General features: G+C 52.9%; 1 protein-coding gene across 1 annotated transcript in view; it reads left to right on the forward strand.

Moving 5' to 3' along the window:
- The first annotated feature begins 205 nt into the window (after positions 1-205).
- Positions 206-10,516, forward strand: part of FBXL19 (F-box and leucine rich repeat protein 19) — a 21,960-nt gene continuing 11,649 nt past the window's right edge. Inside the window, exons 1-7 of the mRNA XM_082781636.1 lie at positions 206-1,579; positions 2,804-3,001; positions 5,205-5,348; positions 6,449-6,535; positions 8,191-8,374; positions 9,422-9,454; positions 9,957-10,038. Coding sequence (XP_082637762.1) covers positions 2,825-3,001; positions 5,205-5,348; positions 6,449-6,535; positions 8,191-8,374; positions 9,422-9,454; positions 9,957-10,038 — 707 coding nt within the window. The 5' untranslated portion in view covers positions 206-1,579; positions 2,804-2,824. The remainder of the gene's footprint in view (positions 1,580-2,803; positions 3,002-5,204; positions 5,349-6,448; positions 6,536-8,190; positions 8,375-9,421; positions 9,455-9,956; positions 10,039-10,516) is intronic.

Consider the following 10,516-nt stretch of genomic DNA (forward strand, 5'->3'; position numbering starts at 1 on the left):
CCGCGGGCTCTTCTTCCTCCGCCGCCGCCATTTTGTGAGGGGCAGGCGGCGGCGGCGGCGGGCGGGGGCGGCTCAGGCCCCGCCGCCCGCCCGCGGTCACCGGGAGCCGCCTCCGGCCCCCCCCCCGCCGGGGGGGGTGGGGAGGGGAGGGGGGGGGGCCGCTCCCCCCCCGCCGCCCCTCGACGGAGGGAGGGGGGGGGGCGGCCCGGCCGGTACCGGAGGGGGAGGGGGGGGGAGCGCGCTCTTCCCCCCCCTGGGCCCGGTTTTCCCCCTTTTGGCCTCTTTTTTTTCCTTTCTCCCCACTGTTTTGCCCCGGTTTTCCCTCATTTTTTCCTCATTTTCCTCATTTCTCCCTCATTTTCCTCCTTTTTTCCCCCATTTCCCTCATTTTTTCCTCATTTTCCTCCTTTTTTCCCCCATTTCCCTCCTGTTTTTCCTCATTTTCCTCCTTTTTTCCCCGGTTTTCCCTCATTTTTTCCTCATTTTCCTCCTCTTTTCCCCCATTTCCCTCATTTTTTCCTTATTTTCCTCCTTTTTTCCCCCATTTCCCTCCTGTTTTTCCTCATTTTCCTCCTTTTTCTCCCATTTCCCTCATTTTTTCCTCATTTTCCCTCTTTTTTCCTCATTTTCCTCATTCTTTTTCCAATTTTCCCCCTTTTTCTCTCATTTTTCCCTAATTTTCCCTTTTTTCCCCTCACTTCTCTCTATTTTCCCCTTTTTTTCCTAACTTTTCCCCATATTTCCCTCTTTTTTACTTCATTTTTCTCCTTTTCCTCCTCTTTTGACCCCCCTTTTCACCCCATTTCCCTAAAGTTTTCCTCTTTTTTTCCTAAATTTTTCCCATTTTCCCTCTTTAGTCCTCATTTTCCCCCTTTTTTACCTCATTTTTCTCCTTTTCCTTCTTTTGAACCCCTTTTTTCCACCTATTCCCCTATTTTTTCCTAATTTTCCCCATTTTTTTTCCATTTTTCCCCCCTTTTACCTCATTTTTCTCCTTTTTCTCCCCTTTTGGCCCCCCTTTTTCCCCCATTCCCCTAATTTTTTCCTCATTTTCCTCTTTTTTTCCTAATTTTCTCCCATTTCCCACCGTTTCTTAACCTTTTTAACCCAATTTCCCCCCCCTTTCCTTCCTTTTTTCCTTATTTTCCCTGTTTTTCCCTATTTTTCCCCCACTTCCCTGTCCTTCCCCCCCTTTTCCCCCTATTTCCCCCCATTCCCCTCCTATTTTTCCTAATATTCCAATTTTTCCCTCATTTTTCTTCCTTTTCCCCCTTTTACCCCCCCTTTCCCCCTTCTTTTGCCCTATTTTCCCCTTTTTCCCCCCATTTTCCTTCATTTCCCCTCCTTTTCCCCCTTTTTTCCCCTCTTTTTCCCCCATTTCCCCTCCTTTTCCCCCCCATTTCCTCTTTTTTCCCCCTTTTCCCCTCTTTTTCCCCCATTTCCTTTTTTTTTTTTTTTTAATTATTTTTTAGTTTATTTTTTTCCCGTTTTCCCCTTTTTTTGGCCCATTTTTGCCCTCCCCGAGCTCCCCCCCCCGCCCCGGGATGGCGCCGCCCCCGCCCCCGCGGAGAGGCTGCAGGTGAGGCCCCCCCCGGGGGGAATGGGGGGGGGGGGGAGGGAAATTTGGGGAGGGGGGGCCCGGGTCCTGTCTGTTACCCCCCCCAGTGTCCCCAACTGGTCCCCAGTGCCCCCCCCCAGGGTCCCCAACTGGTCCCCAGTGTCCCTAACTGGTCCAAGGGGTCCCCAGTGCCCCCCCTGGGGTCCCCAACTGGTCCTGGGGGTCCCCAGTGCAACCAGTGCCCCCACTGGGGTCCCCAATGGGTCCCCAGTTACCCCCAGGGTCCCCAACAAGCCCCCAGTGCCCCCCTCCAAGGTCCCCAGTTGGTCCTGGGGGTCCCCAACAAGTCCCCAGTGCCCCCCCCATGCCCCCCCGTGTCCCCGTTGCTGACACTGACCGGTTTCTTCCTTTTTTCTTCCTTTTTTGACGTCCCCACGATGTCCCCGCGCCGCCCACGATGGCCCCGTGACGCCTGTGGTAACCCCAATGTCCCCAAATTGTCCCCATGTCCCCCCCTCGTATCCCCGTTTTGCCCCCGTGTCACCTTTCTGTCCCCATATTTTCCCCTTTTTGCCCCCATGTCCCCGTTTTGCCCTCATGTCCCCTTTTTTTCCCTGTTTTGTCCCCATTTTGTCCCCACATCCCCTTTCTGTCCCCGTTTTGTCCCCGCATCCCCTTTCTATCCCCTTTTTTCCCGTTTTGTCCCCGTGTCCTCTTTTTTTCCCCGTTTTGTCCCCGTTTTGCCCGTGTCCCCTTTCTATCCCCTTTCTATCCCCTTTTTGTCCCCATTTTGTCCCCGCATCCCCTTTCTATCCCCTTTTTTCCCTGTTCTGTCCCCATATTGCCCCCGTGTCCCCTTTCTATCCCCCTTTTTTCCTTGTTTTGTCCCCATTTTGCCCCCGCATCCCCTTTCTATCCCCTTTCTGTCCCCGTTTTGCCCCCGTGCCCCCTTTTTTTTCCCCTTTCTGTCCCCGTTTTACCCCCGCATCCCCTTTCTATCCCCTTTTTGTCCCCATTTTGCCCCCGTGTCCCCTTTCTATCCCCTTTCTATCCCTTTTTTTCCCCTTTTTGTCCCCATTTTGTCCCCGCGTCCCCTTTCTGTCCCCGTTTTGTCCCCATTTTGTCCCCGCGTCCCCTTTCTGTCCCCGTTTTACCCCCGCGTCCTCTTTCTATCCCCATTTTTCCCCCATTTTGCCCCCGTGTCCCCTTTTTCTCCCCTTTTTGCCCCCCTTTCCGCCCCCCCAGGCGGGCGTAGGCGCGGTGCCGATGCCGCAGCGGAGCCGCGGGGCGGGGGCGGGAGCTCGGCGGCGCCGGACGCGGTGCCGGAGGTGCCGGGCCTGCCTGCGCTCCGAGTGCGGCGCCTGCCACTTCTGCCGCGACATGAAGAAATTCGGCGGCCCCGGGCGCATGAAGCAGTCCTGCCTGCTGCGCCAGTGCACCGCGGTGCGATTTCGGGGCTTTTTGGGGCTTTTCGGGGCGTTTCGGGGCATTTCGGGGAGGGTTTGGGGTTGGTGGGGTCGCGTTGGGTCTTTGGGGTGGTTTTGGGGTGGTTTTCGCGGTTGCGTTGGGTCTTTGGGGTTGGGTTTGGGTCTTTGGGGTTGCGTTGGGTCTTTGGGACCGTTTTGGGGTGGTTTGGGTCCAGTTTTGGGATGGTCTTTGGGGTTGCGTTGGGTCTTTGGGGTTGCGTTGGGTCTTTGGGATGGTTTTGGGGTTGCGTTGGGTCTTTGCGTCCATTTTTGGGTTGGTTTTTGCAGTTGCGTTGGGTTTGTAGGGTTGCGTTGGGTCTTTGGGACTGTTTTGGGGTTGCGTTGGGTCTTTGGGGTGGTCTTTGGGGTTGCGTTGGGTCTTTGGGAGCGTTTTGGGGTGGTTTGGGTCCAGTTTTGGGATGGTCTTTGGGGTTGCGTTGAGGTCTTTGCGGTTGCGTTGGGTCTTTGGGGTGGTTTGGGACGGTTTTGGGGTTGCGTTGGGTCTTTGGGGTTGCGTTGGGTCTTTGGGATGGTTTTGGGGTGGTTTGGGTCCAGTTTTGGGATGGTCTTTGGGGTTGCGTTGGGTCTTTGGGATGGTTTTGGGGTTGCGTCGGGGTCTTTGGGGTTGCGTTGGGGTCTTTGGGTCCCATTTTGGGTTGGTTTTTGCAGTTGCGTTGGGTCTGTAGGGTTGCGTTGGGTCTTTGGGATGGTTTTGGGGTTCCGTTGGGTCTTTGGGACCGTTTTGGGGTTGCGTTGGGTCTTTGGGACCGTTTTGGGGTGGTTTGGGTCCAGTTTTGGGATGGTCTTTGGGGTTGCGTTGGGTCTTTGGGGTTGCGTTGGGTCTTTGGGGTTGCGTTGGGGTCTTTGGGTACCATTTTGGGTTCGTTTTTGCAGTTGTGTTGGGTTTGTAGGGTTGCGTTGGGTCTTTGGGACTGTTTTGGGGTTGCGTTGGGTCTTTGGGGTAGTTTGGGATGGTTTTGGCTTCTTTGGGGTCCCGTTGGGTTCTTTGGGATCCCGTTGGGTTCTTTGGGGTCTTTGGGGTCTTTAGGGCCGTTTTAGGGTCTTTGGGATCGGGACAATTGTGGGCATTTTTTGGGGTCGCATTGTTTTTTTTGGGATCGCGACAACTTGGGGCTTATTTTGAGATCCCGTTGGGTTCTTTGGGGTCCCGTTGGGTTCTTTGGGGTCCCGTTGGGTTCTTTGGGGTCCCGTTGGGTTCTTTGGGGTCCCGTTGGGTTCTTTGGGGTCCCGTTGGGTTCTTTGGGGTCCCGTTGGGTTCTTTGGGGTCCCGTTGGGTTCTTTGGGGTCCCGTTGGGTTCTTTGGGGTCCCGTTGGGTTCTTTGGGGTCCCGTTGGGTTCTTTGGGGTCCCGTTGGGTTCTTTGGGGTCTTTGGGGTCTTTAGGGCCGTTTTAGGGTCTTTGGGATCGGGACAATTGTGGGCATTTTTTGGGGTCGCGTTGTTTTTTTTGGGATCGCGACAACTTGGGGCTTATTTTGAGATCCCGTTGGGTTCTTTGGGGTCCCGTTGGGTTCTTTGGGGTCCCGTTGGGTTCTTTGGGGTCCCGTTGGGTTCTTTGGGATCCCGTTGGGTTCTTTGGGGTCTTTGGGGTCTTTAGGGCCGTTTTAGGGTCTTTGGGATCGGGACAATTGTGGGCATTTTTTGGGGTCGCGTTGTTTTTTTTGGGATCGCGACAACTTGGGGCTTATTTTGAGATCCCGTTGGGTTCTTTGGGGTCCCGTTGGGTTCTTTGGGGTCCCGTTGGGTTCTTTGGGGTCCCGTTGGGTTCTTTGGGGTCCCGTTGGGTTCTTTGGGGTCCCGTTGGGTTCTTTGGGGTCCCGTTGGGTTCTTTGGGGTCCCGTTGGGTTCTTTGGGGTCCCGTTGGGTTCTTTGGGGTCCCGTTGGGTTCTTTGGGGTCCCGTTGGGTTCTTTGGGGTCCCGTTGGGTTCTTTGGGGTCCCGTTGGGTCTTTAGGGCCGTTTTAGGGTCTTTGGGATCGGGACAATTGTGGACATTTTTTGGGGTCGCGTAGTTTTTTTTGGGATCGCGACAACTTGGGGCTTATTTCGGGATCCCGTTGGGTTCTTTGGGATCGTGTTGAGTTCTTTGGGATCCCGTTGGGTTCTTCGGGGCCGTTTTGGGATTTTTAGGGTCTCACCTCCACCCCAAACCCCCCCCCCCAGCCGGTGCTGCCCCACACGGCCGTGTGCCGGGCGTGCGGCGAGGCCGGGCGCGAGGACGCGGCCGAGGGCGAGGAGGAGAGGCTGGAGCTGGCGCTGATGGAGTGCACCATCTGCAGCGAGATCGTCCACCCCCGCTGCCTCCAGGTACCCCCGGGGGGGCCCCCAAAACCTGGGGGGGGCACCCCGTTTTGGGGCCAAACCCCCGAATAATAGGGCCGCCCGTTTACGGGGCCGGAACGCCGTCAAGACACATTTCCGTTCATTTTAAACCTTCCTTTACCCCTTTTCCGCCTTAATTTTAGTTTTTTTTTACTTCTGGACCCCCCCCGGACCTAAAAACCCCCGCCCCAAAATTTGGGGACCCCCCCCCAGTTCCTATGGGGCCGCCAGCGCCGCGTAACGGCAAGGCGTACCCCAAAAAAGCTGAGTTTTTACCCAAAAATGTGTTTTTTTTTTCCCCAAAAATGCATGTTTTTTTTTTCCCATGGGGGAGCTCCCAAAATTAAGGGTGCCCCCCCAAATGTGGGGGACCCCCTAAATATAGGGGAATCCCCCTAAATATAGGGGGAACCCCCACTTTTTGTAGGGCAGCCCCGTAGAGCATAGGGAGGAACCCAAACTCCCCATTTTGGGGCAAATTGGGGGATTTCCCCTAAAATCAAGGGTTTTACCCCAAAAAGTTGGGGTTCCCCTACATGGGGTGGCCCCCAAAAATATGGGGGGGGGAACCCGTTTCCTATGGGGCAGCCCCCTATGGGGTGGGGAGCCCCCAGTTGGGCACAAAGTGACCCAAACTCCCCATTTTGGGGCAAATTGGGGGATTTTCCCTAAAATTGAGACTTTTACACCAAAAAGTTGGGGTTCCCCTACATGGGGTGGCCCCTAAAAATATGGGGGGACCCCATTTTCTATGGGGCAGCCCCCTATGGGGTGGGACGGGGCCCTATGGGGCAGCACCCACCCTAAACAATCCCTAAAAGTCATGTTTTTCGCCCAAAACGTAGCTTTTTTCCCCAAAAAACACGTTTTTTCCCCCAAAACGCAGATTTCCCCATTCCCCTAAAATTTAGAGGTCCTCTAAACGTTGGGGATCCCCTAAATATGGGGCTGCCCCCCCAAATCTCCCCCCCATTTCCCAGGGTGCACGGCATCCCAAAAAGGGGGGGGCAAAATTTTTTTTGGGGGGGGGCTCCCCGAGTGGGGGCCGCCCCCAAATTTGTCGTTTTTCACCCCAAAACCTGCAGATGGGGCGCGCGGAGGCGGTGATCAACCCCGAGATCCCCAACTGCTGGGAGTGCCCCAAATGCAAGCGGGAGGGGCGCAGCGCCAAGGTGGGGGGGGCCCCAAAAAATTTTGGGGGGGGATCCCCAAAAATTGGGGGGGGGGGGCCCTAAATATTTTTTTTTGGGGGGGGGCGCAAGGTTTTGGGGGAAATTCTGAGGGTTTTGGGGGCGATTCTGAGGGATTTGGGGGCTTGGGGGGGATTTGGGGGGGGATTTGGGTGTTGTTTTTTTTTGCGGGGGGGGGCGATAATTTGGGGCCCCCCCCTAAAATTTGAGAGCCCCCCAATAAAATTTTGGGTTTTTTTTCCCAAAATTTGAGGTTTTGACTTTATTTTGGGGGTGAAAATGGTTTGGGGGAGGTAGGGGGGGGGCTAAAATTTTAGGGGAAGTCCCTAAATTTTGGGGGGGGACTCAGTTTTGGGGGGGTTGTGGGGATTTGGGGGGGCTCTGTTATTTTTTTGGGGGGGTCTTTTAATTTTTTGGGGGAGTATTTTACATTTTTGGGGGTGTTCTGTGAGTTTTGGGGGTCTTTGAAATTTTGGGGGAAGATTTTAGGATTTTGGGGCTCCCTAAAGTTTTTGGGGGGTCTTTTGGGGGAAAATTATTAAATTTAGGGGGGATTTGGGGTTTTGGGGGGGGGCTTTTAAATCTGGGGGGGCTCCTTCGCGTGTTCAGGGGGGTTAGTTTGGTAAATTTTATTTGTTATTGGGAAAATTTGGGAATTTGGGACATTTTGGGGAAAATGTGGGGAAATTTGGGATTTTGGGGGGGGAATATTGGGAATTTTGGAGGGAAAATTGGGATTTTTATTGGAGAAATAGGGAATTTGGGGGGGAAATTTGCAGGGAAAATTGGGATTTTTTGGGGGGAAATTTTAAAAAATTTTAAATTTAAAAAATTACAAATTTAAGAAAAAATGGGGGAATTTTAAAAATTTTAGGTTGATTTTAAAATTTTTGTAGGGATTTCAATTGGAGAAATTTAGAATTTTGGGTGAGAATTTTAAAAATTTGGGGAGAAATTTTAAAAATTTGGGGGAGAATTCTAAAAATTTGGAGAACTTTAAAAATTTGGGGGAGAAATTATATTGCGGGGAGAATTTTTAAAATGTTGGAGAAAAATTTAAAATTTTAGGGAGAAATTTAAGAATTTGGGGAGAATTTAGAAATATTTAGAGATAAAATCTTGGGGAGATTTATTTTAAAATTGAGAAAAATTTAAAATTTGGGGGAGGATTTTAAGAATTTGGGGGAGGATTTTAAAAATTTGGGGGAGGATTTTAAAAATTTGGGGGAGAATTTTAAAAATTTGGGGGAGAATTTTAAAAATTGGGTAGAATTTAAAGGATTTGAGGAGAATTTAAAGGATACGGGGTAGAATTTAAAAATTTTGGGGAGAATTTAAAATTTGGGGCAGAATTTAAAATTTGGGGCAGATATTTTAAAATTTTGGGTAAATTTTTAAAAATTTGGGGGAGATTTAATTTGGGTGGGGGGGATTTTAATTTTGGGGGTGTTTTGGGGCTTTCCTCAACTTTCGGGGGGGGGCTCAAATTTCAGGGGCGGGTTAAAATTTGGGGTAATTCCCCCCTTTTTTTGTATTTCTTCGTTGTTTTTTTTGGGGGGGGGTCACGGATGGGCCCCCCCGTTTCGGGGGTCCCCCCCTTGACCCCCCCCCCTTTTTCCCCCTTTCCCCAAATTTAGGAGGTGGGGGAGGGGGGGGCGAAGCGGCGGGGGGAGGACGGCGACGGGGGGGGGGGGGCGCTGGCGGCTGGAGGAGCCCCCCCCGGCCCTGCCCCCCCCCCAAAAACGCAAGGGGGGGGCCCCCGACGAGACCCCCCCAAAACGCCGCCCGGACGCGGAGCCCGACGGCCCCCCCCGCAAGAAGGTGAGGTGGGGGGGGGGGCTTAATTTTAGGGGAAAAATGGCCTTTTTTTGGGGGGGGGATGTTTTGGGGGGAAATCGTTCTTTTTTGGGGAAATTCTGAGTTTTTTGGGGGGAAATTCTGATGTTTTGGGGGAAATTCTGATTTTTTTTTGGGGGGGGAAATCTGATTTTTTTGGGGAAAATCCTCTTTTTTTCGGAGGAAATGCCTTTTTTTGGGGGTGGCATGAAATTTGGGGTGAAATCGCCCTTTTTTGGGTAAATCACATTTTTGGGGGGAAGGGAAATCCCTTTTTTTGGGGGGCCAGATCCTTTTTTTGTGGGAAAGCCCCTTTTTTTGGGGGGAGGGAATCCCTTTTTTGGGGACGGATGAATCCCATTGGGGGGGGCAGAGTTTTTGGGGTAAAATCACCCTTTTTTGGGGAAATTCTTATTTTTGGGGGGTGAAATCTCTTTTTCTGGGGGGGAGATCCCCCTTTTTTGGGGAAAATTCCATGTTTTTTTCAGGGGGAACCCCAATTTGGGGTAAAGAAACCTTTTTTGGGGGAAAACATCATTTTTTGGGGGAAAAATACCTATTTTTTGGTGTTTTAGCCCCATTTTTTGGATTGAAACTGATTTTTGGGGGGCTGAACCCCATTTTTTTGGGGAAAAAACACATTTTGGGGGTTAAGCCCCAATTTTGGGGAAGGCAACCCCCATTTTGGGCTTGAAACCCTCATTTTTTTGTGGGTTGAACCCTATTTTTAGGGATAAAATAGCCATTTTGGAGAAAAAATGCCGTTTTTGAGGAAGAATTCCTATTTTTGGGTAGAAACCTGTAATTTTTGGGGGTGAAAAATCAATTTTAGAGTGGGAGAACCCCATTTTTTGGGGGGAAAACCCCCTATTTTTTAGGGGGGAAGCCCCATTTTGGGAGGAAAACCCCCAGTTTTGGGGCAAAAATACCAATTTTTAGGGGGAAATTCCAATTTTTGGCGTCTTTTGGGGTATATTTGGGGCGTCTCTGTTTTGGGGTGAAATCCCATGATTTCTGCTTTTAATTTGGCAGCTAAAAGGAGTCCGAGAGGAAAACCCCAAAAAGGTGGGGACCCCCGGGGGGGGGATTTTGGGGGGGATTTGGGGGATTTTGGGGGGGATTTGGGGGATTTTGGGGGGGATTTGGGGGATTTTGGGGGGGATTTGGGGATTTTGGGAGTCCTGGGAGGGATTTGGGGGGGATTTTGGGGGGGATTTGGGGGATTTTAAGAGGAATTTGGGGTGGTTTGGGGGAGATTTGGGGTTTTCGGGGGTCCTGGGAGGGATTTGGGGTGGTTTTGGGGTAGTTTTGGGGGGTTTTGGGGTGATTCTAGAGCATTTTGGGGTGGTTTTATGTTTTTTGGGTTGATTTTAGTTTTTTGGGGGCAGTTTTGGGGGTTTGGGGGGCGGTTTTGGGGGGTTTTGGGGCATTTTCGGGGGGGTTTGAAGAGTTCTGAAGGATTTTGGGCTGCTTTTGGGGCAGTTTTAAGGGTTTTTGGGGTGGTTTGGGGGTGATCTGGGTGTTCCTGGGGGGGTCCCATCACCCCTTACCCCCCCCCCCCCCACAGGCGGAGGTGACCTGGGGTCCCGGGGCCCCCCCCGAGCTGCAGCCCCCCGGGGGGGCTCCACCCCCCTCCGGCCCCCCCGATGCTGAGGTGAGCCCCACACCCCCCCGAGGGGTCCCCAAACCCCATAACCCCCCTACCGACCCCATAACCCCCCCAAATTTTCCCCCTGGACCCCACAACCCCCCCAATTCCCCCCAAACCTCCCCAGTTCCCCCCATAACCCCCCACAACCCCCCCATATCCCCCCCCACCAACCCCATAACCCCCCCATAACCCCCCAAATCCCCCAATTCCCCCCACAACCCCCCCATAACCCCCCCAAACCCCCCCAATTCCCCCCTAACCCCCCCCAAATCCCCCTATAACCCCCCCAATTCCCCCCACAAACCCCCCAATTCCCCCCATAACCCCCCCAAATCCCCCCAATTCCCCCCAAACTCCCCCAAATCCCCCACAACCCCCCTAAACCCCCCCAATTCCCCCCATAACCCCCCAATTCCCCCCAAATCCCCCTATAACCCCCCCAATTCCCCCACAACCCCCCCAACCCCCCCCATAAC

The sequence above is a fragment of the Aythya marila genome (assembly GCF_965140915.1).
Source record: "Aythya marila genome assembly, chromosome: 31".
Taxonomy (NCBI): domain Eukaryota; kingdom Metazoa; phylum Chordata; class Aves; order Anseriformes; family Anatidae; genus Aythya; species Aythya marila.